Source organism: Corvus hawaiiensis, chromosome 1 (assembly GCF_020740725.1).
Source record: "Corvus hawaiiensis isolate bCorHaw1 chromosome 1, bCorHaw1.pri.cur, whole genome shotgun sequence".
NCBI lineage: Eukaryota > Metazoa > Chordata > Aves > Passeriformes > Corvidae > Corvus > Corvus hawaiiensis.
In genome coordinates, this window is record NC_063213.1 from 94480359 (window position 1) to 94507741 (window position 27383).

Consider the following 27383-nt stretch of genomic DNA (forward strand, 5'->3'; position numbering starts at 1 on the left):
ATGAGGTTCACATGCACACACACACACATGCACACAAACACACACACACACAAACAACAGACTGACTCGTGTGCTCATGTATGGCTGGATGGAGCCAAGCAAAACTGTATAATCATAGAAGGCCAGAAAAATACCAGCAACTCAGAACTCTGCTGAGGACATGTTGGGAGCAACTCTGACAGGAGAGGACTCAGGTAACAGACACACTGACAGTGTTCACAGAGGACCAACAGAGACTGCACAGTAAGAGGATGAGTCAAATGAGACCAGCTGAATTTTCCTGAGAGCAATGTTTGTGTAGCAATAGTGCAGCAATGACTGACTGTCACAGAGAGCTGGGGAGAAAACCAGAAAAGGATGCTTAATGTCCCCTCACATGACAGTACTTGGCATGTAGGTGGAGAGGACTGAGAGCAGTGTACATTTCATGACAATTTTAGCACAAAAACCCACGCAGATGTGACACAGGTTCACATCAACTGACCACATGGAATGCCATCATCTGAGCGTTCTGACAAAGCTGACGTGTTTATGTCCTGGAAATATTTGGGCTACTCATTCCATCACTAAAACAATCCTTCATATAGGAAAACACATGGAATTAGATAATAAATGAAAAGGCCGCAGTGCAGGAAACCAGGACACAGGCCCCACCATTAGCTGGGATAGTTCAGGTTTGCCATGAGCTGGTCACAAAATTATTACTTCCACCAAGGTGCTACTGGGCCTGAGGCAGTGCAGGACTGCTATAAAAGGCAGCCCAAGTCTCTGCTCTCGCATCCACTTCTCTCACCTCCTCCTCAGGAATCAGGTGAGTGGGAAGCCTCCAATCCTTCTCCTCCTTCTCTCCTCCTGCTTCCAGACCAGCTCTTTCCTGGCTGGAGGTCTCAGCTGATCGAGGCTGTCAGAGCCCAGGGCTGGCAGCTGCTTCTGCTGGGAGAAGGCAGGGGGGAGAAGATCTTGTGCAGAGAGAGGCTGGGACTTGGCTGAGGTGGCTCCTGGGCTTTGAGGTGGGCACTGCAGTGTGGGCCAGGAGGTGCCTTGGCTGCAGGGTGCTTGGGGGCACTGCTGCTTCTCAAGCGTCCTTACATTCTGCTTCTCCCTGCCCTCTGTACCAGGTGCACCTGTGACCCCGAGCCATGTCCTGCAACCCTTGCTGCCAGCCCTGTGGCCCCTGCCCGCTGGCCAACAGCTGCAATGAGTGCTGTGTCAGGCAGTGCCAGAGCTCCACCGTGGCCATCCAGCCCTCCCCAGTGGTGGTGACCCTGCCCGGGCCCATCCTCAGCTCCTTCCCACAGAACACCGTGGTGGGATCCTCCACCTCCGCTGCCGTTGGCAGCATCCTCAGCTCTGGTGGAGTGCCCATCAGCTCCGGGGGCTTTGACATCTCCTGCATCACCAGCCGCTATGGTGGAAGCAGATGTCGTCCCTGTTAAAGCTGCTGACAATGTCCTTGGGATCATTGGAGTCTGGGGTCCAAGACCTCAGAACGTGGTACTGGACTGAAGATGGAATCTTTGGAACATTGTACATTTATGCCTTTGGGTTACTGTTGCCTTCTACCACTCTCTTCCCTTTCTCTTCCCTTCCTTTCCTTCATCCTCACCCAATGCCAGCCAGCTGGGTCCTCTTGGCCTTCCTCCCTCTGCAGGCCAGGCAGACAGACACCCTCACTGCAGCTTAGTGGTTGCTCCCGGTGCCCTCTGTGACCCTCCCCTTCTTATTTAAATTCAATAAAGTCATTTTACTTCCAATTCTGTGCCTCTAAGATCTCCCTCCTTCTGTGTGAACTCTTCCAGTGAGCTCAGGGGAAAAGGTGGTGGTGGAAGCAGAGGGTAGGACACCCTGCAGTGGAATTTGTTTTATGCCCTTTCCCTTGGAGCTCACAAACACATTAATGAGACAGTTCTGGCTCACATTTCAGACTGTCACAAAGATGCATCTTTAGACAGCACACTCCCATGCCTTTCTGAAGAAGCAAAAGAAGGGTGTGGGAATGGCCTCACTGGCCCACCCTGTGCAGAGATCATTTCCCTCTCCACGTGGAACTGTGACCAGGCTCTTCAGTCCCCCCTGGAGGAGAGGTGCTCTGAGCTGCCAGGGAAGCCCAGTGTCCCAAGTCCAACTCCAGCACCGCCATGGTGGCCCCTGAGGCTCTGGATTGCAGTCAAATCATGGAGTAGGAAGCAATGTCCAACATTTCTACTTTCTCTGCTCTGATCCAGGATATTGCTGCCTCTTCACATCACTCACAGTGCAGCAATACATAAATGCAGCGGATCAGGGTGTGGATTTCTGCGTGTGTGCACTGATGTCACCCCACTTATTTGCCCAAGTTTATATTTCTGCAGCTCGAAAGCATGGAAGTTACTCAGTTTTTGGAACAGCATGGGCACTGAAGATGCATGGCAGGTGATGGACCTGAACAATCAGGATCAGATGTATCCCAAGGGGAAATGTGTAATTGCACCACTCATGTCTACACTGTCACATGCAACACCTGTGCCCACATATTGCAACTGAATTGCCACTAAATCCCACAAGTTTCCTACTTTTCTCTCATGATCCTGAAGCCTCTTTTACACACAGCTGTGGGCTCAACCAAGCATGAGAACAGAACCAAAACTATCTTTCCACTGTTTTGGAAGCTGGCACTCTTTCCCCTTCTGGATGTGGGAGAGGAGCAAATCTTCCACCTTCCTGCCTCCACCTCCCAGACATGGTCAAACTCTTTTCTCCACATGCCTCGTGCTCTTTGACAGCATCCTTCTCCCATAGCTCCTGGCTCAGGACAAAGGCCACGGTGGCCACAGGACTCCCCCATCTCCACACAGCCACCAGAACCCGGTAACCTCCAAGTTTCTCCATGAGGCAGGAGCAAGGAGCCCGGGAAAGAGCGGAGTGTCCCAAGGCTGCCTGGAGGCAGCATCAAAGGGATGGCCTGGCTTTGGGATCGTCCTCGGTGTGCCATGAGGGCCGTGGGCCTCTCCAGGTCCCTGCCGATAACGCGGGGCTGAGTGTGTGCGAGTGGCTGGCACTGCTGGGCAGGGAAGTCCCTACGAGGCTTGCAATGGCTGGGCTGAGACGTGAGCTCAGGCACAGCTGTGGACACACACACACACACACACACAGACACACAAACGGGCACTGACACATTGCCAGCCTGCCCAGGTGTGCACAGAGATGAACCCAGACGCACAGACCCCAGCAAACGTGCACAGGCGCACGGGCAGGGGGCTGCACACAAGTGCTCTGCCCTGTGCACAACCATCCCCGTGTAGGCCAGAGGCTCTCAGGGGGTGTTCCCACGAGTGCACAAGCCCAGGGATGTGCAGGCACTCGCACACACTGGGGCACAGCCACGCTGCCACGCACATTATTGCGGGGCAGCACATGGGGCACAGGCCATGGCAAGGGATGTGACTCAGGAGCTGCTGGGCAGCTCCCAGCCAGAGCAGGGACACAGCACTCCAAGCAGGACAGAAGCTCAGGCAGCAGTGCTACAGGAGTCTCATGGATTGTGCAGGCCGAGGAGGAAGGCAAAGAAGTTTTATTTGGAGGACAAGGCACTAAGTGTTGTGAGCCATTGGGTGCAGAGCCAAAGAGTGGAGGGCGGGAACAGATGGGACGCTCTTGTCAGCAGGAATTGGCAAAATCTGTCAGCATTAGAAAGCGCCACCAGAGTGCCCCAGGCTGGCATCACCTGCCTACTCCTGATCCCTTCTGCACTTTATTTGTGTCTTTTGTCCACACTGACACATCCTTACCCACAGAAATCCTGGAATCTCACATACCAGCACTCAGAAGAAGTGCTTGTCATTAGAATGACGTAAGCCAGGAAATGCAACATCATTGTAGAGGGAGGCACTAAATTATGCAATACCATTCCAAGAAATGTTTCCATTCATATGTATCATGGAGGAAAATCGTCCCTTATGCAGCATGGACTCTGGGCCCTGAGGCACTGTGGGGCCAGCATAAAAGGCAGCCTAACTGGTGGCTCTCTCATCCACTTCTGTCACCTCCTGCTCCTTGGGAACCAGGTGAGTTGGAAGCCCCTTTCTCCTCCACCCTCTCTAGGACAGGGTTGAGCTTTCCAGCCCTTGTTCCCGCTCCTTGTTCTTCTGGGGTGTTCTCCGATGGTGCTCGTGTGGGCAGAGGGGAGAGCGTGTGTTCTGGCCAGAGGCTGAGGCTGGGCTGAGGTGCTTCTTTGCATCCAGGCTGGGCAGCAGCACGGCTGGGGCTGGCTGAGCTCTGAAGGAGCGTGCTGGGCTGAGGCCCAGGATCCCCAGTTTGGGCCCGCACAGGCTGGAGCTGCGCAAGCAGCAGGGGCCTTGTGTTGCTGGGGGTGCCTTGCGGGCTGTGTCTCAGGTGTGCGTGTGCTCTGCTTCCTCCCTGCCCTCTGTGCCAGGTGCAGTGCCAGGCTCGAGACATGTCCTGCCCTGAGAAGTGCCAGCAGTGCCGGCCCTGCAACCCTTGCTGCCAGCCCTGCGGCCCCTGCCCGCTGGCCAACAGCTGCAATGAGTGCTGTGTCAGGCAGTGCCAGAGCTCCACCGTCGTCATTGAGCCGCCTGCTGTGCTGGTGACCCTGCCCGGGCCCATCCTCAGCTCCTTCCCACAGAACACCGTGGTGGGATCCTCCACCTCCGCTGCCATTGGCAGCATCCTCAGCTCTGGTGGAGTGCCCATCAGCTCCGGGGGCTTTGACATCTCCTGCATCACCAGCGGCTATGGTGAAAGATGTTGTCGTCCCTGCTAAAGCTGCTGCCGCCACCAACATCCTCAGGCAAGAACCTCCATGACCTCAGAACACGCTGCTGGACTGAAGATAGAATGTTGGAACACTGTATTTAGACTTTTTGGCTATTAGTTCCTTCTTCTTCTCTCTTTTTTCTTCTTCCCTTCCTTTCCTGTCAGCACCACCCAGTGCCACCTACTGCGACCTTCTGTCCCCCCTCCTGCCCTCCTGCCCTCTGCAGGCCAACCACACGGGCACCCCCACTGCACCTTAGTGGCTGCTCCTGGTGCTGTCTCTGACGTACCCACTTTTCTTCTTTTGACTCAATAAAGTTGTTTTGCATTCAAACTTTGGCCTCTGATTTCTCCTTCATTCTGTGACAACTCTTCCAGTCTCCTCGGGAGAAAGGTGGAAATGCAGAGAGTGGGACTCAGTGCTCTGAATTTTCCTTTGTGCCCTTTCCCTTGGAGCTGACAAAGATATCCCTGACAGCGAGGGTGATGAGGCACTGGAACAAGTTGCTCAGAGAAATTGTAGGTTTCTCATTCCTAGAAGTGTTCAAGGCAAGGTTTCTCAGGACTTTGAGCCACTTGGTTTGGTGGGTGCTATCCTTGCCCATGTTTTCTGGGGTGGCTGTGGAGTGTTGCAAATGAAAAAAAAAGGTTTTATGTTCTCTTCCATCCCAAGTGTTTGAGTTGACACATTTGGGCAGATGGAACAACCACAAAACCATGGCGGAAAGGCAAAGAGTAAATTTTTTCCTTCCCTCACTCCACAGAGGAGGACGAATCAACACTGAGGCAGAGATGCACAAGTGTCCCCTTTAGGGCCAGTCCTTGCTGGCAGGGCTCCTCTTTGCATCAGTGCTGTGATCTCCCTGTGCTTTTTGTGATCTCTGAGCCTCGATCTTCTCTCTCCCAAAACAGGGAGCTCAAGCATGTCTGTGAGAGGGCATCCAAGTTTCTCCCAACACCTGTGTTGTCTCTACACAGAAATTCTGCTTCTCCAAGGACAGGATAAACCAGCAGTAAGCATCTGTTATGGTTTTTCCCACACTGATACTCTCCAGGCCTTGGCATTCCCAGCTGCAAGGTCACTTGAGTGAACCTGCAATCATCCTCCTTATTCTTCTGCTTTTGACCCTTTCCTCCCAATCCAAACCATTTCTAATGACATACAGTTTCACAGAGGCATCACCAGTGTGACAAATGTGCTCAGTGTTGGGCAGCGCTGAGTCCCCTTTGGACACCCTTGGAACTGACTCAGTCAGATGTGGCAGGAGATGCTGGACTCTTCTCACAGACCCCATTTCGTGCAACCTTCTGCCCCAGCTGCCAAAATTCACCACTTTTACACAAGAGAGAGTGTCCAACACAGTGTGAAGCACAATCAGATGAATAAAAATTTCAACAGCAGATTGTTATGCACAGTTTTGCTTTAGTCGACTGCCTTATCTCAAGGCTCAAGTTGTTTTCCTTCTTATTTTCCCTTCCCAGTTCACCTCAGAAGGGAGAGTGATGGAGTGGCTTGGAGGGCACTGGAAGTCCAGCCAAGGTCAGCCCAGCACAGCTGGTAATAACAACCAAGGATTGTCAGGAAGAACATGTGGTGAGAAAGACCAGGATGTGGCTGGAGAAGGGACCCTAGGGAGAGAGGGCAGCACTTTTCTGGGAGAAGCGTTCTTGCTGTGGCTCCTGGAGAGAAGCAAAACACAGCACAGGGCAAGAGCAGGAATGAGGTGGAGAAACGAGCATGGACTGTTGACCTAATGCTGACCCAGTAGAGAGGAATCAAGACCACAAAAGACCCCTGAGGCCCCCAACCCCGTTCCAGAATGGACCAGAAGGACAGATTGCACACGGAAACTCATTTGCACAGAAAGCGAGAAGATTGGCTCAATTGCAGGGAAATCGTGTCTAAAATCAGTGCCCCCAGGATGTCTGGGAAGTGCACCTAGAACCCTGGACACCATACCAGCTGGATTGATATATGAGCCAGGAGTATTGAGATTTTCCTCCCCTCCCCTCCCCTCCCCTCCCCTCCCCTCCCCTCCCCTCCCCTCCCCTCCCCTCCCCTCCCCTCCCCTCCCCTCCCCTCCCCTCCTCTCCCCTCCCCTCCCCTCCCCTTCTTCTTTCATTCTTTCTAACTGATACCTATTTCCATGCCAAGTGTGCAATTTATTAATAAAATGTTAAATCTTCTGTGGACTCTCTGGTCTTTCCTCTCAGCCACCAGAATGTAAAAATCTTGGCTGTTGCCTCCCCCTTATGAGTGGGACACCACATCCACTTACCAGCGACACTCCAGCAGAGGGGGATCTATTTGGGATGAATGCCTGCTGGTGCTGGCAGGATTTCTGGGCATTATCCCTGGACATAAAGCAAGAAATGGAGGGTGGAGGCGGCAGAGGCTACATTTCAGTTCTCTGCACACTTCTCTGCAAGGTCAAAGGCAGCACCATTCAGCTGTACATTGGCTCTGTCTCGCCAGGGCAACCGGTGCCTCTGTGGGGTTCAAGGACATGCCAAAGGGAGGCCAACTGTGAGAATGTTCATGTGCCCTCATGATGCACACATGCACAGACTGACACGTGTGCTTAGGAAGGCCTCCCTTGAACCTTGCAAAAATCTGAACATTCATAAAAGAAAACCATCAAAAAGTGGGAACTCCGTTGAGGTGTTTGGGACAACTCTGAGAGAACTCAAGCAACCCATGAAGGGACTAGGCCACAGAAATGGTCCTTGTCTCCCCAAAGGACCCACAGAGAGTGTACAGGAAGAGGATGAGGTCAATGAGACCGGCACAATGTCCCTGAGATACTGTAAATAGAGCAAGAGGTAAAAACCCTCCAAGCAGAAGCCCATCTAAGTGATAAAAAGAGTGACTTCCAGAGAGATATGGGGGAGGAGGAGAAAAGGATGTTTCATCTTCCTTCACATGGCAGTCCTTGTGCATGAGTAAAAGAAGAAAGAGGGTGATGTCCTGAAAATTTTGCCACAAACAAACCCACAGGAATGACACAGGTTCACCTCACGTACCTACATGGAATGCCACCAGACCATAATGCGAGCATTCTGCCTGTGATGACCTGTTTATATCACAGAAATTCTTGGGCCTCTCATCCCGGCCCTAACAGAAGTCTTCACATAGGAAATAGGGATGCACATGGCAGAAGCCAGGAAATGAAGAGGCCGCAGTGCAGGAAACAAGGACACAGCCCCTGCCATTAGCTGGGATGGTGCACATTTGCCATGAGCTGTCAGAAAATTATTACTTCCACCAAGGTGCTACTGGGCCTGAGGCAGTGCAGGACTGCTATAAAAGGCAGCCCAAGTCTCTGCTCTCGCATCCACTTCTCTCACCTCCTCCTCAGGAATCAGGAATCAGGTGAGTGGGAAGCCTCCAATCCTTCTCCTCCTGCTTCCAGATCAGCTCTTTCCTGGCTGGAGGTCTCAGCTGATCGAGGCTGTCAGAGCCCAGGGCTGGCAGCTGCTTCTGCTGGGAGAAGGCAGGGGGGAGAAGATCTTGTGCAGAGAGAGGCTGGGACTTGGCTGAGGTGGCTCCTGGGCTTTGAGGTGGGCACTGCAGTGTGGGCCAGGAGGTGCCTTGGCTGCAGGGTGCTTGGGGGCACTGCTGCTTCTCAAGCGTCCTTACATTCTGCTTCTCCCTGCCCTCTGTGCCAGGTGCACCTGTGACCCCAAGCCATGTCCTGCTGCCAGCCCTGCAACCCTTGCTGCCAGCCCTGCGGCCCCTGCCCGCTGGCCAACAGCTGCAATGAGTGCTGTGTCCAGCAGTGCCAGAGCTCCACCGTCGTCATTGAGCCGCCTGCTGTGCTGGTGACCCTGCCCGGGCCCATCCTCAGCTCCTTCCCACAGAACACCGTGGTGGGATCCTCCACCTCCGCTGCCGTTGGCAGCATCCTCAGCTCTGGTGGAGTGCCCATCAACTCTGGCGGCTTTGACATCTCCTGCATCACCAGCGGCTATGGTGGCAGATGCTGTCCCCCCTGCTAAATCTGCTGGCAATGTCCTTGGGCAAGACCTCGGAACCTGCTGCTGGAATGAAGACAGAATTTTGAGACATTGTATGTAGGGCTTCTGACTTTTGTTTCCTTGTTCTCTCTTGTCTCTCTTCCCTTCCGTCCCTGTCATCACCACCCAATGCCAGCCTAGTGGAACCTGTTGGCCTCCCTCCCTCCCTCTCTCTGCAGACCAGCAGAGGGGCACCCCCACTACACCTTAGTGGCTGCTCCTGCTGCTCTCTGAGAACCATGTCCTTTTCTTGCTTAGGGTCAATAAAGTCGTTTTGCATCCAAGCCTTGGCCTCTGATTCTCTTTCTATCGGTGGAAACTCTTCCAGTGAACTTAGGGCAAAAGGTGGAAGAAGCAGAATGTGGGACTACTCTTGCAGTGGATTTTACTTTATGCCTTTTCTCTTGGAGCTGACAAAGACATTCCTCACTACTTTACTGCAGCTACCAGCAGGGAGCAGATGGTTCCCAAACCTGACAGAAAGGGGCGGGGGGGGGGGGGGGGGGGGGGGTGGGACTCAGCAATGCTGGGGGACAGCCCACAACCTCCTCTCTTCAAACAGCTCCCTCACCTTAACTGTTCTGCCCTGCTGCTGTACAGACACACAGGGCTGAGGGGTTTCATGGCTTAGGTTGTTATTAGCCACACGAAAGAGTTGATTGGGATCAGCTGCTCTGAGGAGGCATTTGGAGGTGAATGTACCATGAAGGAAGCTGTGACCCCATGAACAGCCTGTACCAGAAAAGATTCATGGCAGGAATGTCCACTGCAGTGGACAGAAGGCCAAAATGGAGCAGGTCCTGCTGGCAGGACTTGTTCCCCTGTTGGGGAGCTACCATGGAGCATTATGTTCTTGAACAAGTGCACTCCTTGGAAATGATGCACCCTTCTCTATGTGAATCTTTGGAATGAAAGAGGCCCCATGCTTTTTGTAGCAACCCTTGAACTGCTGGAAAACTGCATGAGGCTTTCCCAAACCTTCTGCTTTCCAGAGAGAAAAGGCTCCACGCCTTCACTCATAGCATTGGTTCTCCAGCTCTTTGGTCATCTCTGACGCATAGAATGGCGTTGGAGTGGCTGCTGGATTGAGATTTGATGCATTCCTGAGACAGTGCTGGCTCACCTCTCAGTCTGTCACAAAGATGCATTTTTAGACAGAACACTCCCATGCCTTTCTGAAGAAGCAAAAGAAGGGTGTGGGAATGGCCTCACTTGCCCACCCTGTGCAGGGATCATTTCAGTTTCCACCTACTGTTTATCCTCTGTCTGTTTGGAGAAGTAGAACCTCTGTGTAGAAACAATACAGGTGTTTAGAGAGACTTGGATGCCCTCTCACAGACATGCTTGAGCTCCCTGTTTTGGGAGAGAGAAGATCGAGGCTCAGAGATCACAAAAAGCACAGGGAGATCACAGCACTGATGCAAAGAGGAGCCCTGCCAGCAAGGACTGGCCCTAAAGGTATTGGAATTCCCGCCTATTTGCCTCCACAGGACTGATCCGAAAGGGTAACAGCATTCCCACTCTGCCCCAGTGTTGATTCGTCCTCCTCTGTGGAGTGAGGTAAGGAAATAAATTTACTCTTTGCCTTTCCCCCATGGTTTTGTGGTTGTTCCATCTGCCCAACTGTGTTGACTCAAACACTTGGGATGGAAGGGAATTTAAAGAACATTTATTTCATCTGCAGCTCCACAGCCACCCCACAAAACAGACATTGATAGCATTCACCAAACCAAGTGGCTCAAAGTCCTGAGAAACCTTGCCTTGAACACTTCCAGGAACGAGAAGAAACTTCTCTGTTCCACTGCCTCATCACCCTGTCTTGGTTTGAAGACAAATTTAGGAGAAAATGCTCTGAAATGAAAGAATGGAGAGAAGGGCTCCACTAATCCCTTTTGCCAATGAGAAATTAATACTAGTCAGTGAAAGTGAAAAAATCCCTGTTTATTAACAACAACAACAAAAAGGGACATAGAAAAAGAAAGAAAAAAATTTAATCAGTGCTAGATATTGAAATTGTGGAACCTTACCCGCCACCAGACACCCGGTGCCAGCCACTCTCTTTCTGCACTTTCCACTCGGTGCAGTTCCACTCACGGCCGGCAGGGGCGCTGGTGGCTCCCGGCCGGGCAGGGCGGGTGCGGTGATTCCCCCGCGCCCGCAGGGGGCGCTGTGGCGCGAGCTCGCCGCCTCACTGCACACGGCAATGGCAGCTCAGGCGATGGGACAGGATGGAGAAGGAAGGGACAGATGGGGAGCCGATCTTGCTGCCCCCTCTGGAGAGCGAAAGGAGCTGTAGCAGGAAACCTCAGAAAACGCAAGCTGGAACAGCAGGGCGGGCTCACCCAGGGTGGCAAGACAGAGGCAGAAGAAACTCCACTTCTGTAGGTGGAACCCAGGGATGTCTTGGCGGGTAAGGTGTGAACGGCTACAGCATAGCAAAAGAACCACGAAGCAGTAGCAGAAGAACAACAGAGGCCTGGGCAGCAAGCAGCAGCCCAGCTCCTGAACACAGCAGGGAAAATGTCCCCAGGATTTCTCACTGGTGCTGGCTGGTCCTTCAGGTCTGGGCTGTGTGGAGGAGGGGCAGCGGCCACCCCGTGAACATGACAAAACAAAACAGAACAAAACCCCCAACACCAACACAGGATAATAAACCATTCTGAAGAAACAGCCTTACTGTCAGGGACATCTTTGTCAGCTCCAAGGGAAATGGCACAAAGAAAATCCACAGCAGTGAGTCCTGCTCTCTGCATTTCCACCATTCTCCCGAAGAGACTGGAAGAGTTGTCACAGAATGAAGGAGAAATCAGAGGCCAAAGTTTGAATGCAAAACCAACTTTATTGAGTCAGAAGAAGAAAAGGAGGTAGTTCTTAGAGAAAACAGCAGGAGCAGACACTAAGATGCAGTGGGGGTGTCCATCTGGCTGGCCTGCAGAGGGAAGGAGGGCAGGAGGGGGCCAACAGGTCCCACTAGGGCTGGCGTTGAATGGTGCTGACAGGAAATGAAAAGGAAGAGAGAGGACAGATAGGAAGAAGGAACTAATAGCCAAAAAGTCTAAATAAACTGTCCCAGAAATTCTGTCTTCAGTCCAGCAGCATGTTCTGAGGTCGTGGAGGTTCTTGCCTAAGGATGTTGGTGGTGGCAGCAGCTTTAGCAGGGACGACAACATCTTTCACCATAGCCGCTGGTGATGCAGGAGATGTCAAAGCCCCCGGAGCTGATGGGCACTCCTTCAGAGCTGAGGATGCTGCCAACGGCAGCGGAGGTGGAGGATCCCACCACGGTGTTCTGTGGGAAGGAGCTGAGGATGGGCCCGGGCAGGGTCACCAGCACAGCAGGCGGCTCAATGACGACGGTGGAGCTCTGGCACTGCCTGACACAGCACTCATTGCAGCTGTTGGCCAGCGGGCAGGGGCCGCAGGGCTGGCAGCAAGGGTTGCAGGGCCGGCACTGCTGGCACTTCTCAGGGCAGGACATGTCTCGAGCCTGGCGCTGCACCTGGCACAGAGGGCAGGGAGGAAGCAGAGCACACGCACACCTGAGACACAGCCCGCAAGGCACCCCCAGCAACACAAGGCCCCTGCTGCTTGCGCAGCTCCAGCCTGTGCGGGCCCAAACTGGGGATCCTGGGCCTCAGCCCAGCACGCTCCTTCAGAGCTCAGCCAGCCCCAGCCGTGCTGCTGCCCAGCCTGGATGCAAAGAAGCACCTCAGCCCAGCCTCAGCCTCTGGCCAGAACACACGCTCTCCCCTCTGCCCACACGAGCACCATCGGAGAACACCCCAGAAGAACAAGGAGCGGGAACAAGGGCTGGAAAGCTCAACCCTGTCCTAGAGAGGGTGGAGGAGAAAGGGGCTTCCAACTCACCTGGTTCCCAAGGAGCAGGAGGTGAGAGAAGTGGATGAGACAGCCACCAGTTAGGCTGCCTTTTATGCTGGCCCCACAGTGCCTCAGGGCTCAAAGTCCGTGCTGCCTGAGTGATAAATTTCCTGTGTGATCCCAATGAATGGAAAGATCTCTGGGAATGGTACGGCATGACGTGCTGGTTCCCTCTACCATGACTTTGCGTTTCCTGGCCTACATCATTCCCATTCCCTCACGGACACTTCTTCTGAGAGCTGGTATGTGAGATTCCAGTTTTCCTGGGGGCAAGGATGTGATGGTGTGCAGAAATTATGAAATTATGAATTAATTGCAGAAGGGATGCCAAGGAGGCAGGTGATGCCAGCCTGAGGCACTCTGGTGATTTGTCCCTGCCAGATTTTTTCTAATTCCTGCTGACTGGAAGGGCCTCATCTGCTCCCAGCCCTCTGCTCTTTGAATTGTCGCCCAAGGGTTCCCCTGTGTGCTTTTCCCATGGGGTAGAAGCTCTTTGCCTTCCTCCTCGGCCTGCACAATCCACGAGACTCCTGTAGCACTGCTGCCTGAGCTTCTGTCCTGCTTGGAGTGCTGTGTCCCTGCTCTGGCTGGGAGCTGCCCAGCAGCTCCTGAGTCACATCCCTTGCCATGGCCTGTGCCCCATGTGCTGCCCCGCAATAATGTGCGTGGCAGCGTGGCTGTGCCCCAGTGTGTGCGAGTGCCTGCACATCCCTGGGCTTGTGCACTCGTGGGAACACCCCCTGAGAGTCTCTGGCCTACACGGGGATGGTTGTGCACAGGGCAGAGCACTTGTGTGCAGCCCCCTGCCCGTGCGCCTGTGCACGTTTGCTGGGGTCTGTGCGTCTGGGTTCATCTCTGTGCACACCTGGGCAGGCTGGCAATGTGTCAGTGCCCGTTTGTGTGTCTGTGTGTGTGTGTGTGTGTCCATAGCTGTGCCTGAGCTCACGTCTCAGCCCAGCCATTGCAAGCCTCGTAGGGACTTCCCTGCCCAGCAGTGCCAGCCACTCGCACACACTCAGCCCCGTGTTATCGGCAGGGACCTGGAGAGGCCCACGGCCCTCACGGCACACCGAGGACAGTCCCAAAGCCAGGCCATCCCTTTGATGCTGCCTCCAGGCAGCCTTGGGACACTCCGCTCTTTCCCGGGCTCCTTGCTCCTGCCTCATGGAGAAACTTGGAGGTTACCGGGTTCTGGTGGCTCTGTGGAGATGGGGGAGTCCTGAGCCAGGAGCTATGGGAGAAGGATGCTGTCAAAGAGCACGAGGCATGTGGAGAAAAGAGTTTGACCATGTCTGGGAGGTGGAGGCAAGAAGGTGGAAGATTTGCTCCTCTCCCACACCCAGAAGGGGAAAAAGTGGCAGCTGCCAGCACGATGTGAGGAGGATTTTGGTTCTGTTCTCATGCTTGGTTGAGCCAGTGAAACCCCTCAGCCCTGCGTGTCTGGACAGAAGGTGGGCAGAAGGCTTATTGTGAGGGAGCTGTTTGAAGAGAGGACGTTGTGGACTATCCCCAGGCATTGCTGATTGCCATTCCCTCACCGGTGACCTTTTAACATCATCCTCTCCTGCTGGTCACCATTTTGGAGAAGCCAGGGATGTGTTTGTCAGCTCCAATGGAAAAGGCACAAATTAAAGTCCACCGTGGAGTGTCCACCCTTTGCTATTTCCACCTTTTGCCCTGAGCTCACTGGAGGAGTTGCCACACAAGGAAGGAGAAAGCAGAGGCCCAGGTTTGGATGCAAAACAACTTTATTGAGTCTAAGGAAGAACAGGCTCAGAGAGGACACCAGGAGCAACCACTGAGGTGCAGTGTGGGTGTCTGTCTGCCAAGGCAGGAGCTATGGGAGAAGGAAGCTGTCAGAGAACATGAGGCATGTGGAGAAAAGAGTTTGACCATGGCTGGGAGGTCAAAGGAGGAAGGTTGAAAAGGACAGTAGAGCAGAATAGCATTTTATTCTGTGTGGGAGACAGAGGAGTAGAAACTCCTGCAATTAAAGGAGGCTTTGATTTACAACCCTGGAAGAGACTAGGTCTGGCTTAATTGACAGAGATTTGTGGACTTTAAGCAAAAGGATTACAAACTTGTGTTCCTATCATTATAAGTAAAATTGTACACTGGGTGTTTTGGTGAAGGGTTTTAAAATATAATAGTGTGGTTTTATATAGTTTAAGTTAAGAATGTAGATGGTATAAGAGAGACATCTGTGTGTACGTGACATGAGAAGTTATTGGTCAAGACATAGCTGCATTGCAGTGAGAAGTGCCACAGGTGATAGGTCATTAATCTAAAACAAAGTGTCATTTTAAGTATCTATTGGATTAGAAAGTTATAAATTGCGATGTAACCCTAAATCTTGTGACTAGTCGCCATTACTCGGAGGTGTTGTAAAATCTCACGCCTCGACTGATGTGTTTGTTATTTTAAACAATAAATTCGTGTAATTGCATAGTCCCATCCCTTAAAGTTATTTTCCTTTGACACATGAAGCGCGGAAAACGGACAGTTCTGATTAGAACTGTAGAACACAACAGCACAGCCTTGTAGAAATACATAAAGGTTGTTGCTCAGGCAAACAGAAGTCAGGGAAAAGGCAGGCAGCATGCCAGCTCAGCTCTGCAACTCTGTTAAAGCAGAGTTCTGCTAAACAACAATACTGCGCTTACTCAAAAGCAGCAGTTGAGGACCAGCCACCTAAAAAGGACATCAGACTTGAGGCCAGACCCCAAAGAAGCATATAAGGACTGCTGGCAAGGATTGAAACCATGTAGAATAAAGTCAAGGAAGCTGGGCTAGCTAATGAATATGTAATCAGCGTGCATGATTAAATCTCTCTTTATTGGAGCCCCATTGCACTCAATTAGAGGAAGGATCCCCTGAGTGCCCAATGCTGCAGTGATGAATTCTTGCTTTCTAACACTCAAAGCTCTGTTATAAATTGTCTATCGGGCCAATTTTAGTATCATTTTTGGCCACTCAGATGCAACCCTCTACCTGATCTCCTGTGAATCCGAGGGATCTCTGGCAAGCACTGGGACTGTTCTCAAGAAGACCACAGACCCTGGGACCAGTCTGGGACACCGGTAAGACCCCATTTGATAGTAAGGCATTCTTTTGGCAATCCTGCCAAAATCCTGTATAAGATGTGTAGATCTTCCAGCACTGGGAATGGGTTATTTGGCATCCTGGAATTTGGCATTTGACTTGGTTTGATCAATCGATAATAGGTTAGTGCTTCTATTTCTATCAGTATAGTTATATTTTTGGGCTGGTATTTGGAAATGGGTAGTGGACAATCTAAAAGGGGCATGGTAAAGAAATCCCCACTTGGTTGCATTTTGCGACATTGGAGGAAATTCTGTGGTTTCCACATGAAGCAGCAAAGGACTCCACAGAAAAGCTGTTCTGAATCAGCTCTTCTGTGTGGCTGATACCAATCCTAAGCCATGAAACCCCTCAGCCCAGCCTGTCTGGACAGAAATTGGGCCAAACATTAAATGTGAGGGAGGTGTTGGAAGACAGGAGGTTGTGGGCTATCCCCAGGCCTTGCTGTTTTCCATTCCCTGATGGTCATTTCTGTGGAGTAGCCAGGGATGCGTTCATCACCTCCTATGGAAAGGGCACAAAGAAAATTCCACTGCGGAGTGTCCACCCTCTACTATTTCCACCTTATACCTTGAGCTCACTGGAAAAGTTCCCACACAAGGAAGGAGATCTAGAGGCCCAGGTTTGGATGCAAAACAACTTTATTGAGTCCAAAGTAGAGAAGGTGGAAACTCACAGGGGGCACCAGGAGCAGACATTAAGATGCAATGAGGGTGTCCATCTGCCTGGCCTGCAGAGGGAGGGAAGGAGACCGACAGGTCCCCAACAGGCTGGCATTGGGTGGTGATGACAGGGAAGGAAGGGAAGAGAAAGGGAAGAGAGTGGTACAAGGCAACAGTAAGCTAATGGCAAAAATGTTCCAAAAATTCTGTCTTCAGTCCAGCCCCAAGTTCTGAGGTCTTGAAGGTTCTTGTCTGAGGATGTTGCCAGCAGATTTAGCAGGGGGGACAGCATCTGCCACCATAGCCGCTGGTGATGCAGGAGATGTCAAAGCCGCCAGAGTTGATGGGCACTCCACCAGAGCTGAGGATGCTGCCAACAGCAGCGGAGGTGGAGGATCCCACCACGGTGTTCTGTGGGAAGGAGCTGAGGATGGGCCCGGGCAGGGTCACCAGCACAGCAGGCGGCTCAATGACGACGGTGGAGCTCTGGCACTGCCTGACACAGCACTCATTGCAGCTGTTGGCCAGCGGGCAGGGGCCGCAGGGCTGGCAGCAAGGGTTGCAGGACATGGCTCGGGGTCACAGGTGCACCTGGCACAGAGGGCAGGGAGAAGCAGAATGTAAGGACGCTTGAGAAGCAGCAGTGCCCCCAAGCACCCTGCAGCCAAGGCACCTCCTGGCCCACACTGCAGTGCCCACCTCAAAGCCCAGGAGCCACCTCAGCCAAGTCCCAGCCTCTCTCTGCACAAGATCTTCTCCCCCCTGCCTTCTCCCAGCAGAAGCAGCTGCCAGCCCTGGGCTCTGACAGCCTCGATCAGCTGAGACCTCCAGCCAGGAAAGAGCTGGTCTGGAAGCAGGAGGAGAAGGAGGAGAAGGATTGGAGGCTTCCCACTCACCTGATTCCTGATTCCTGAGGAGGAGGTGAGAGAAGTGGATGCGAGAGCAGAGACTTGGGCTGCCTTTTATAGCAGTCCTGCACTGCCTCAGGCCCAGTAGCACCTTGGTGGAAGTAATAATTTTGTGACCAGCTCATGGCAAATGTGCACCATCCCAGCTAATGGCAGGGGCTGTGCCCTCGTTTCCTGCACTGTGGCCTCTTCATTTCCTGGCTTCTGCCATGTGCGTTCCTACCTGTAGAGCCAGGATGAGAGGCCAAGGCATCCTTTACATCCGGGATATAAACTCAACTGCACAGGCAGAATGTTCGCATCATGGTCTGGTGGCATTCCATGCAGGCACATGATGCGTCTTGATTCCTCTCTACTGGCTCAGCCTTCAGTCAACCATCCATGAAGTTTCTCCACTTCATTCCTGCTCTTGCCCTGTGCTGTGTTTTGCTTCTCTCCAGGAGCCACAGCAAGAACGCTTCTCCCAGAAAAGTGCTGCCCTCCCTCCCTAGGGTCCCTTCTCCAGCCACATCCTGGTCTTTCTCACCACATGTTCTTCCTGACAATCCTTGGTTGTTATTACCAGCTGTGCTGGGCTGACCTTGGCTGGACCTCCAGTGCCCTCCAAGCCACTCCATCACTCTCCCTTCTGAGGTGAACTGGGAAGGGAAAATAAGAAGGAAAACAACTTGAATATTAAGATATGGCAGGTGGCTAAAGCAAAAGCGAAATGCTGTGCATGCAGTAGTAAACTGGAAAAAACCCCACTTCTTACGCTCTACTTCCAATCAGAAAGTTGTGTCTGGCTGCTTCCCAGGAAGCAGGGCTTGAGCACCTGTAGTGATGTCGCTTAAAAGCAAACATTGCAAATAACAAATGCCCACCCTTGTTTCTCCTTTCCATAGCTGTTGTATCTGAGCTCATGTCATATGGCAGGGATATTCCTTTTACTCAGTTTGTGTCAGCTGTCTGAATTTTGGCCATTCCCAGGATCTTGCCACCCTCCAGCTCCTAACAGGGAAGGGAATGTTGGAGAGACAGCACTGATACTGTGTGAGCACTGCTCAGCAGGAGCCAAAGGCCTGGAGTGTTATCGGCACCTTTGTAACTCCCAGTGCGGAGCACAGTGCTGCCAGGGCTGCTGCGGGGAACATGAACTGCATCTCCGCCAATACACCCACAAATCTTGGTTGGCTCCAGAGGCATTCAGCTCCCCGTGTTTGAGACATACATATCAGCCCTTATCTCCTACACTTGTCTACTGGGATGGGACACAGTCTCTTCCTGTCTGGGCCTATGCCACCACTCAGACTTGTGCTGAGTGAGGAAGGGGCCAAGACCTTGCAACAAATGCGAGGATGGAACTGAAGGGATCAGGATCCAGCCATTGCCTTGCTCAAGAACTTTGGTTCCTTGGGAGAAGAAGCCAACACCAATCTCCACAATATCTCCTTCCAGGTAGTGGCAGAGATTGAAAAAGTCTGCACTAACCCTTATAGACAGTGGTAGACAGTGAAAAAGTCCTCACTGACCCTACTTTTCTCGAGGCCAAACAAATCAAATTCCCTCCCTAATGGAGACATTTCATCAGAGGTGATTTGGAAGAGGAGAGAACACTGGGTGAGAGCTGCAAAAGAGCAAAAGCTATGGTGGGACACCCACTGAGCCAGGCATCTCTCTGCAGCCTGACATGGGAATGGATGGAAATCTGTCCCTTTGGGGATTGACACATTCCTGAGAGAAGGCTGGCTAACCTTTACAGACAGCACAATAAATGGTTCTTTAGGCAAAACACTCTGATCCCTTTCTGGAGAAGTAGAGAAAGATGCTAGGAATGGCCTTTCTTCCCCATCCCATGTAGAGATCAATTGACTCTCCACATGGAGCAGTGACCAGGCACGGTCCTTCAGTTCCTCCAGGAGGACAGGTGCTCTGAACAATGAGATGTGCTCATGGAAAGCTCCGACCACTGGTCCATAGAGGCCAAACCCCATTCTACTGAGTACCAGCAATGAATACACAGTGTTGTCCCCACACTTGCTGGATTGAATGTGCTGGCCCCGTCTTTTCTTCAGCAGGGACTCAAAGAATCAAGATCCTGGAATTCAGCTTCCTCTGTCTCTCATCCCTGAACCTCCTGTTCATCCACAGATAAGAGCAAGCTCTGAAACTCATCTGCCCATCACTAATGTGTAGCCACTAATCCCCAGGACTCCCAGAGATTCCAGGGAAGCCCAGTGTCCCAAATCCAACTCCACCACTACTATGGTGGCCCCTAAGGCTCTGGACTGCTGTCAAAACTTGGAGTAGGAAGCACTGTCCAGGATTTCTATTTTCCCTGCTCTGATCCCAGATATTGTTGTCTCTTGACATCACTCAAAGTGCAGCAATGCATAAATGAAATTACTCAGTGTGTGGTTGCACACAAGTGCTCTCCCCTGAGCAAAAAGCTCCCCATGTAGGACAGCAGCACACAGGGGTGTGTTCACACAAGTGCACAAGCCCATGGAGGTGCAGACACTTGAACACTGTGGTTCAGGAAGCAGTCCTACAATAGCCAAAGGGACCGTGCAGCTAAGAAAAAAGCCAAAGAGATTTTATGTGGAGGACAAAGTACTGAAAGCCCATGGGTGATGAGCCAAAGACTGGAGGGCTGGTAGCAGATGAGGCCCCTCCAGTCAGCAGAAAAAAAAATCCAGAAGAGTACCCCAGGCTGGAATCATATGCCATCCTTTGGATATCTTCTGTGCTTAGTTCATATATTCTGCACACGCTGACATATCCTTGCCCCCAGGAAAACTGGAATCTCACATACCAGCTCTCAGAAGAAGTGTCCGTGAGGGAATGGGAATGATGTAGGCCAGGAAACGCAAAGTCATGGTAGAAGGAACCAGCACGTCATGCCGTACCATTCCCAGAGATCTTTCCATTCATTGGGATCACACAGGAAATTTATCACTCAGGCAGCACGGACTTTGAGCCCTGAGGCACTGTGGGGCCAGCATAAAAGGCAGCCTAACTGGTGGCTGTCTCATCCACTTCTGTCACCTCCTGCTCCTTGGGAACCAGGTGAGTTGGAAGCCCCTTTCTCCTCCACCCTCTCTAGGACAGGGTTGAGCTTTCCAGCCCTTGTTCCCGCTCCTTGTTCTTCTGGGGTGTTCTCCGATGGTGCTCGTGTGGGCAGAGGGGAGAGCGTGTGTTCTGGCCAGAGGCTGAGGCTGGGCTGAGGTGCTTCTTTGCATCCAGGCTGGGCAGCAGCACGGCTGGGGCTGGCTGAGCTCTGAAGGAGCGTGCTGGGCTGAGGCCCAGGATCCCCAGTTTGGGCCCGCACAGGCTGGAGCTGCGCAAGCAGCAGGGGCCTTGTGTTGCTGGGGGTGCCTTGCGGGCTGTGTCTCAGGTGTGCGTGTGCTCTGCTTCCTCCCTGCCCTCTGTGCCAGGTGCAGCGCCAGGCTCGAGACATGTCCTGCCCTGAGAAGTGCCAGCAGTGCCGGCCCTGCAACCCTTGCTGCCAGCCCTGCGGCCCCTGCCCGCTGGCCAACAGCTGCAATGAGTGCTGTGTCAGGCAGTGCCAGAGCTCCACCGTCGTCATTGAGCCGCCTGCTGTGCTGGTGACCCTGCCCGGGCCCATCCTCAGCTCCTTCCCACAGAACACCGTGGTGGGATCCTCCACCTCCGCTGCCGTTGGCAGCATCCTCAGCTCTGAAGGAGTGCCCATCAGCTCCGGGGGCTTTGACATCTCCTGCATCACCAGCGGCTATGGTGAAAGATGTTGTCGTCCCTGCTAAAGCTGCTGCCGCCACCAACATCCTCAGGCAAGAACCTCCACGACCTCAGAACACGCTGCTGGACTGAAGACAGAACTTTAAGACTCTGGATTTAGAGCTTCTGCCTATTGTTTCCTCTCCTCTCCTCGCCTCTCCTCTCCTCTCTTTTTTCTCTTCCTTTTCATTTCCTGTCAGCACCGCTCAATGCCAGCCCTAGTGGGACCTGCTGGCCTCCTTCCCTCTGCAGGCCGGCCAGATGGACACCCCCACTGCATCTTAGCGGCTGCTCCTGGTGCCCTCTGTGAGCCTCCTCCTTTTCTTCTTTTGACTCAATAAAGTTGGTTTTGCATTCAAACTTTGGCCTCTGATTTCTCCTTCTTCCTGTTGCAACTCTGCCTGTTTGCCCATTGGAAAAAGTGGAGGAAGCTGAGCGCTGGAATCCCGGCAGTGCAATTTTCTTTGTTCCCTTTCTCTTGGAGCTGACAAAGATGTGCCTCACTGTGAGGCTGGTGAGGCACTGTAGGAAATTGCCCAGAAAAGTTTTGGATGCCTCAACCCTGGAAGTGTGCAAGGCCAGGTTGGACACCTCTTTGATCGACCCGGTTTAGTGGGTGGCGTCAGTGCCCGTCTGCTGAGGGCAGCGGGAGTGGAAATAAATGATCTTTAAGTTCCCTTCCAGCCCAGACCATTTCTAATGACATACGCTTTCACAGAGGCATCACCAGAGTGACAAATGTGCTCAGTGTTGGGCAGCGCTGAGTCCCCTTTGGACACCCTTGGAACTGACTCAGTCAGACGCGGCGGGAGACGCTGCACTCCTCCCACAGAGCCCATTCCTGCAGCCTTATTTACAAAGTTGGCCTTCCTGAGCACCCACTACACATGAGGAAGCCCTGCTTCCCGGGAAGTGGCCAGCCATCACTTGCTGAGGGAAGTTGGACATAAAATTATTTATTTTTCTGCTTTTCTCATACACGCATAACGCTTTGTGTTTGCTTTAGCAAACTGCCTTGTAACAAGCTCCAAGTTGTTTTCTCTTTTATTTTCTCTTCTCTGTCCACTGCACACATGGGATTGATAGAGTGGCGTGGTGAGCACCATCCATGCAGCCAAGGCCAACCTTGGGACAGCTGGTCATCCAGCCCAGGGCAAGAGCAGGAATGAGCTGCAGAAGCGGGCATGGGCTGTTGGCCAAAGGGAGACGTATTAGAGGGGAAGCAAGACCACAAAGCATATCTGAGCCACTTCCCGAATGCTCCAGAACACCAGGCTGCACATGAAAACTCATGTGCTCTCACGCAGAGATGAGGGAGAGAGGTGCATGTGTACAAGAAGAACAAGAGTGATGCCCTGAGAACTTTGCCACAAACAAACCCACAGGAATGACACAGGTTCACCTCACGTGCCCGCATGGAATGCCACCAGACCATGAAGCGAGCATTCTGCCGACTCTGACGTGTTTATGTCCTGGAAATACTTAGGCCTCTCATCCCGGCCCTAACAGAAGTCTTCACACAGGAACGCACACGGCAGAAGCCAGGAAATGAAGAGGCCGCAGTGTAGGAAACGAGGGCACAGCCCCTGCCATTAGCTGGGATGGTGCACATTTGCCATGAGCTGGTCACAAAATTATTACTTCCACCAAGGTGCTACTGGGCCTGAGGCAGTGCAGGACTGCTATAAAAGGCAGCCCAAGTCTCTGCTCTCGCATCCACTTCTCTCACCTCCTCCTCAGGAATCAGGTGAGTGGGAAGCCTCCAATCCTTCTCCTCCTTCTCTCCTCCTGCTTCCAGACCAGCTCTTTCCTGGCTGGAGGTCTCAGCTGATCGAGGCTGTCAGAGCCCAGGGCTGGCAGCTGCTTCTGCTGGGAGAAGGCAGGGGGGAGAAGATCTTGTGCAGAGAGAGGCTGGGACTTGGCTGAGGTGGCTCCTGGGCTTTGAGGTGGGCACTGCAGTGTGGGCCAGGAGGTGCCTTGGCTGCAGGGTGCTTGGGGGCACTGCTGATTCTCAAGCGTCCTTACATTCTGCTTCTCCCTGCCCTCTGTGCCAGGTGCACCTGTGACCCCGAGCCATGTCCTGCAACCCTTGCTGCCAGCCCTGCGGCCCCTGCCCGCTGGCCAACAGCTGCAATGAGTGCTGTGTCAGGCAGTGCCAGAGCTCCACCGTGGCCATCCAGCCCTCCCCAGTGGTGGTGACCCTGCCCGGGCCCATCCTCAGCTCCTTCCCACAGAACACCGTGGTGGGATCCTCCACCTCCGCTGCTGTTGGCAGCATCCTCAGCTCTGGCGGAGTGCCCATCAGCTCTGGCGGCTTTGACATCTCCTGCATCACCAGCGGCTATGGCGGCAGATGCTGTCCCCCCTGCTAAATCTGCTGGCAACATCCTCGAGCAAGAACCTCCACGACCTCAGAACTTGGGGCTGGACTGAAGATGGATCTTGGGAACAACGGATTTAACCCCTTGGATTACTGCTGTTTTCTTCCACTCTCTTCCCCTCCCTCCCTTTCCTGTCAGCACCACTCAATGCCAGCCTACTGGGACCTGTTGGCCTCCCTCCGTTCCTCTGCAGGCCAGGCAGACGGACACCCCCACTGCACCTCAGTGGTTGCTCCTGGTGTCCTCTCTGAGCCTGTTCTTCCTTAGACTCAATAAAGTTGTTTTGCATCCAAACCTGGGCCTCTGCTTTCTCCTTCCTTGTGTGGCATCTCCTCCAGTGAGCTCAGGGCAAAAGGTGGACACAGCAGAGGGTGGACACTTCACGGTGGACTTTAATTTGTGCCTTTTCCATTGGAGCTGACAAACACATCCCTGGCTTCTCCAAAATGGTGACCAGCAGGAGAGGATGATGTTAAAAGGTCACCGGTGAGGGAATGGCAATCAGCAATGCCTGGGGATAGTCCACAACGTCCTCTCTTCAAACAGCTCCCTCACAATAAGCCTTCTGCCCACCTTCTGTCCAGACACGCAGGGCTGAGGGGTTTCACTGGCTCAACCAAGCATGAGAACAGAACCAAAATCCTCCTCACATCGTGCTGGCAGCTGCCACTTTTTCCCCTTCTGGGTGTGGGAGAGGAGCAAATCTTCCACCTTCTTGCCTCCACCTCCCAGACATGGTCAAACTCTTTTCTCCACATGCCTCGTGCTCTTTGACAGCATCCTTCTCCCATAGCTCCTGGCTCAGGACAAAGGCCACGGTGGCCACAGGACTCCCCCATCTCCACAGAGCCACCAGAACCCGGTAACCTCCAAGTTTCTCCATGAGGCAGGAGCAAGGAGCCCGGGAAAGAGCGGAGTGTCCCAAGGCTGCCTGGAGGCAGCATCAAAGGGATGGCCTGGCTTTGGGACTGTCCTCGGTGTGCCGTGAGGGCCGTGGGCCTCTCCAGGTCCCTGCCGATAACGCGGGGCTGAGTGTGTGCGAGTGGCTGGCACTGCTGGGCAGGGAAGTCCCTACGAGGCTTGCAATGGCTGGGCTGAGACGTGAGCTCAGGCACAGCTGTGGACACACACACACAGACACACAAACGGGCACTGACACATTGCCAGCCTGCCCAGGTGTGCACAGAGATGAACCCAGACGCACAGACCCCAGCAAACGTGCACAGGCGCACGGGCAGGGGGCTGCACACAAGTGCTCTGCCCTGTGCACAACCATCCCCGTGTAGGCCAGAGGCTCTCAGGGGGTGTTCACACAAGTGCACAAGCCCAGGGATGTGCAGGCACTCGCACACACTGGGGCACAGCCACGCTGCCACGCACATTATTGCGGGGCAGCACATGGGGCACAGGCCATGGCAAGGGATGTGACTCAGGAGCTGCTGGGCAGCTCCCAGCCAGAGCAGGGACACAGCACTCCAAGCAGGACAGAAGCTCAGGCAGCAGTGCTACAGGAGTCTCATGGATTGTGCAGGCCGAGGAGGAAGGCAAAGAGCTTCTACCCCATGGGAAAAGCACACAGGGGAGCCCTTGGGCGACAATTCAAAGAGCAGAGGGCTGGGAGCAGATGAGGCCCTTCCAGTCAGCAGGAATTAGAAAAAATCTGGCAGGGACAAATCACCAGAGTGCCTCAGGCTGGCATCACCTGCCTCCTTGGCATCCCTTCTGCAATTAATTCATAATTTCATAATTTCTGCACACCAACACATCCTTGCCCTCAGGAAAACTGGAATCTCACATACCAGCTCTCAGAAGAAGTGTCCGTGAGGGAATGGGAATGATGTAGGCCAGGAAACGCAAAGTCATGGTAGAGGGAACCAGCACGTCATGCCGTACCATTCCCAGAGATCTTTCCATTCATTGGGATCACACAGGAAATTTATCACTCAGGCAGCACGGACTTTGAGCCCTGAGGCACTGTGGGGCCAGCATAAAAGGCAGCCTAACTGGTGGCTGTCTCATCCACTTCTGTCACCTCCTGCTCCTTGGGAACCAGGTGAGTTGGAAGCCCCTTTCTCCTCCACCCTCTCTAGGACAGGGTTGAGCTTTCCAGCCCTTGTTCCCGCTCCTTGTTCTTCTGGGGTGTTCTCCGATGGTGCTCGTGTGGGCAGAGGGGAGAGCGTGTGTTCTGGCCAGAGGCTGAGGCTGGGCTGAGGTGCTTCTTTGCATCCAGGCTGGGCAGCAGCACGGCTGGGGCTGGCTGAGCTCTGAAGGAGCGTGCTGGGCTGAGGCCCAGGATCCCCAGTTTGGGCCCGCACAGGCTGGAGCTGCGCAAGCAGCAGGGGCCTTGTGTTGCTGGGGGTGCCTTGCGGGCTGTGTCTCAGGTGTGCGTGTGCTCTGCTTCCTCCCTGCCCTCTGTGCCAGGTGCAGCGCCAGGCTCGAGACACGTCCTGCCCTGAGAAGTGCCAGCAGTGCCGGCCCTGCAACTCTTGCTGCCAGCCCTGCGGCCCCTGCCCGCTGGCCAACAGCTGCAATGAGTGCTGTGTCAGGCAGTGCCAGAGCTCCACCGTCGTCATTGAGCCGCCTGCTGTGCTGGTGACCCTGCCCGGGCCCATCCTCAGCTCCTTCCCACAGAACACCGTGGTGGGATCCTCCACCTCCGCTGCCGTTGGCAGCATCCTCAGCTCTGAAGGAGTGCCCATCAGCTCCGGGGGCTTTGACATCTCCTGCATCACCAGCGGCTATGGTGAAAGATGTTGTCGTCCCTGCTAAAGCTGCTGCCGCCACCAACATCCTCAGGCAAGAACCTCCACGACCTCAGAACACGCTGCTGGACTGAAGACAGAACTTTAAGACTCTGGATTTAGAGCTTCTGCCTATTGTTTCCTCTCCTCTCCTCGCCTCTCCTCTCCTCTCTTTTTTCTCTTCCTTTTCATTTCCTGTCAGCACCGCTCAATGCCAGCCCTAGTGGGACCTGCTGGCCTCCTTCCCTCTGCAGGCCGGCCAGATGGACACCCCCACTGCATCTTAGCGGCTGCTCCTGGTGCCCTCTGTGAGCCTCCTCCTTTTCTTCTTTTGACTCAATAAAGTTGGTTTTGCATTCAAACTTTGGCCTCTGATTTCTCCTTCTTCCTGTTGCAACTCTGCCTGTTTGCCCATTGGAAAAAGTGGAGGAAGCTGAGCGCTGGAATCCCGGCAGTGCAATTTTCTTTGTTCCCTTTCTCTTGGAGCTGACAAAGATGTGCCTCACTGTGAGGCTGGTGAGGCACTGTAGGAAATTGCCCAGAAAAGTTTTGGATGCCTCAACCCTGGAAGTGTGCAAGGCCAGGTTGGACACCTCTTTGATCGACCCGGTTTAGTGGGTGGCGTCAGTGCCCGTCTGCTGAGGGCAGCGGGAGTGGAAATAAATGATCTTTAAGTTCCCTTCCAGCCCAGACCATTTCTAATGACATACGCTTTCACAGAGGCATCACCAGAGTGACAAATGTGCTCAGTGTTGGGCAGCGCTGAGTCCCCTTTGGACACCCTTGGAACTGACTCAGTCAGACGCGGCGGGAGACGCTGCACTCCTCCCACAGAGCCCATTCCTGCAGCCTTATTTACAAAGTTGGCCTTCCTGAGCACCCACTACACATGAGGAAGCCCTGCTTCCCGGGAAGTGGCCAGCCATCACTTGCTGAGGGAAGTTGGACATAAAATTATTTATTTTTCTGCTTTTCTCATACACGCATAACGCTTTGTGTTTGCTTTAGCAAACTGCCTTGTAACAAGCTCCAAGTTGTTTTCTCTTTTATTTTCTCTTCTCTGTCCACTGCACACATGGGATTGATAGAGTGGCGTGGTGAGCACCATCCATGCAGCCAAGGCCAACCTTGGGACAGCTGGTCATCCAGCCCAGGGCAAGAGCAGGAATGAGCTGCAGAAGCGGGCATGGGCTGTTGGCCAAA

At 53.4% G+C, this 27383-nt stretch overlaps 8 protein-coding genes across 12 annotated transcripts; 6 read left to right on the forward strand and 2 right to left on the reverse strand.

Moving 5' to 3' along the window:
• The first annotated feature begins 800 nt into the window (after positions 1 to 800).
• LOC125331172 (feather keratin Cos1-2) lies at positions 801 to 1754 on the forward strand. Its single transcript, XM_048315134.1, has 2 exons — positions 801 to 1010; positions 1119 to 1754. The coding sequence occupies exon 2, from the start codon at positions 1140 to 1142 to the stop codon at positions 1434 to 1436; it is 297 nt and encodes a 98-aa protein (XP_048171091.1). The 5' UTR covers positions 801 to 1010; positions 1119 to 1139; the 3' UTR covers positions 1437 to 1754.
• A 2658-nt stretch (positions 1755 to 4412) lies between these two features.
• LOC125331103 (feather keratin Cos1-1/Cos1-3/Cos2-1-like) lies at positions 4413 to 5086 on the forward strand. The gene has a single exon (XM_048314999.1). It carries the CDS (start codon positions 4433 to 4435, stop codon positions 4757 to 4759), a length of 327 nt encoding a protein of 108 aa, XP_048170956.1. The 5' UTR covers positions 4413 to 4432; the 3' UTR covers positions 4760 to 5086.
• A 3028-nt stretch (positions 5087 to 8114) lies between these two features.
• On the forward strand, positions 8115 to 9053 carry LOC125331116 (feather keratin Cos1-1/Cos1-3/Cos2-1-like). 2 transcript variants are annotated; one of them, XM_048315047.1, is made up of 2 exons: positions 8115 to 8125; positions 8422 to 9053. In XM_048315047.1, exon 2 carries the CDS (start codon positions 8443 to 8445, stop codon positions 8749 to 8751), a length of 309 nt encoding a protein of 102 aa, XP_048171004.1. In that variant the 5' UTR covers positions 8115 to 8125; positions 8422 to 8442; the 3' UTR covers positions 8752 to 9053. The 2 variants fall into 2 exon arrangements, with proteins under 2 accessions (XP_048171004.1, XP_048170994.1); XM_048315037.1 differs by lacking the exon at positions 8115 to 8125 and adding an exon at positions 8144 to 8313.
• Positions 9054 to 11588: 2535 nt separating this feature from the next.
• LOC125331097 (feather keratin Cos1-1/Cos1-3/Cos2-1-like) lies at positions 11589 to 12675 on the reverse strand. Its single transcript, XM_048314985.1, has 2 exons — positions 12637 to 12675; positions 11589 to 12268 (listed from the first exon to the last, which is right to left on the reverse strand). Exon 2 carries the CDS (start codon positions 12245 to 12247, stop codon positions 11921 to 11923), a length of 327 nt encoding a protein of 108 aa, XP_048170942.1. The 5' UTR covers positions 12248 to 12268; positions 12637 to 12675; the 3' UTR covers positions 11589 to 11920.
• A 3698-nt stretch (positions 12676 to 16373) lies between these two features.
• Positions 16374 to 17417, reverse strand: LOC125331155 (feather keratin Cos1-1/Cos1-3/Cos2-1-like). 3 transcript variants are annotated; one of them, XM_048315118.1, is made up of 2 exons: positions 17316 to 17417; positions 16374 to 17003 (listed from the first exon to the last, which is right to left on the reverse strand). In XM_048315118.1, exon 2 carries the CDS (start codon positions 16980 to 16982, stop codon positions 16686 to 16688), a length of 297 nt encoding a protein of 98 aa, XP_048171075.1. In that variant the 5' UTR covers positions 16983 to 17003; positions 17316 to 17417; the 3' UTR covers positions 16374 to 16685. The 3 variants fall into 3 exon arrangements, with proteins under 3 accessions (XP_048171075.1, XP_048171068.1, XP_048171080.1); XM_048315111.1 differs by having other exon boundaries at positions 17309 to 17322; XM_048315123.1 differs by lacking the exon at positions 17316 to 17417 and adding an exon at positions 17112 to 17257.
• A 2857-nt stretch (positions 17418 to 20274) lies between these two features.
• LOC125331089 (feather keratin Cos1-1/Cos1-3/Cos2-1-like) lies at positions 20275 to 21418 on the forward strand. Its single transcript, XM_048314975.1, has 2 exons — positions 20275 to 20368; positions 20737 to 21418. Exon 2 carries the CDS (start codon positions 20758 to 20760, stop codon positions 21082 to 21084), a length of 327 nt encoding a protein of 108 aa, XP_048170932.1. The 5' UTR covers positions 20275 to 20368; positions 20737 to 20757; the 3' UTR covers positions 21085 to 21418.
• Positions 21419 to 22697: 1279 nt separating this feature from the next.
• LOC125331133 (feather keratin Cos1-2-like) lies at positions 22698 to 23733 on the forward strand. Of its 2 annotated transcripts, none has more exons than XM_048315068.1 (2): positions 22698 to 22805; positions 23113 to 23733. In XM_048315068.1, the coding sequence occupies exon 2, from the start codon at positions 23134 to 23136 to the stop codon at positions 23428 to 23430; it is 297 nt and encodes a 98-aa protein (XP_048171025.1). In that variant the 5' UTR covers positions 22698 to 22805; positions 23113 to 23133; the 3' UTR covers positions 23431 to 23733. The 2 variants fall into 2 exon arrangements, with proteins under 2 accessions (XP_048171025.1, XP_048171033.1); XM_048315076.1 differs by lacking the exon at positions 22698 to 22805 and adding an exon at positions 22860 to 23004.
• Positions 23734 to 25402: 1669 nt separating this feature from the next.
• Positions 25403 to 26542, forward strand: LOC125331225 (feather keratin Cos1-1/Cos1-3/Cos2-1-like; the record flags this gene model as incomplete). Its single annotated transcript, XM_048315137.1, has 2 exons — positions 25403 to 25492; positions 25861 to 26542. Coding segments are annotated over 2 exons (438 nt in total), but the record flags the coding sequence as incomplete, so codon positions are not given.
• Positions 26543 to 27383: the final 841 nt, after the last annotated feature.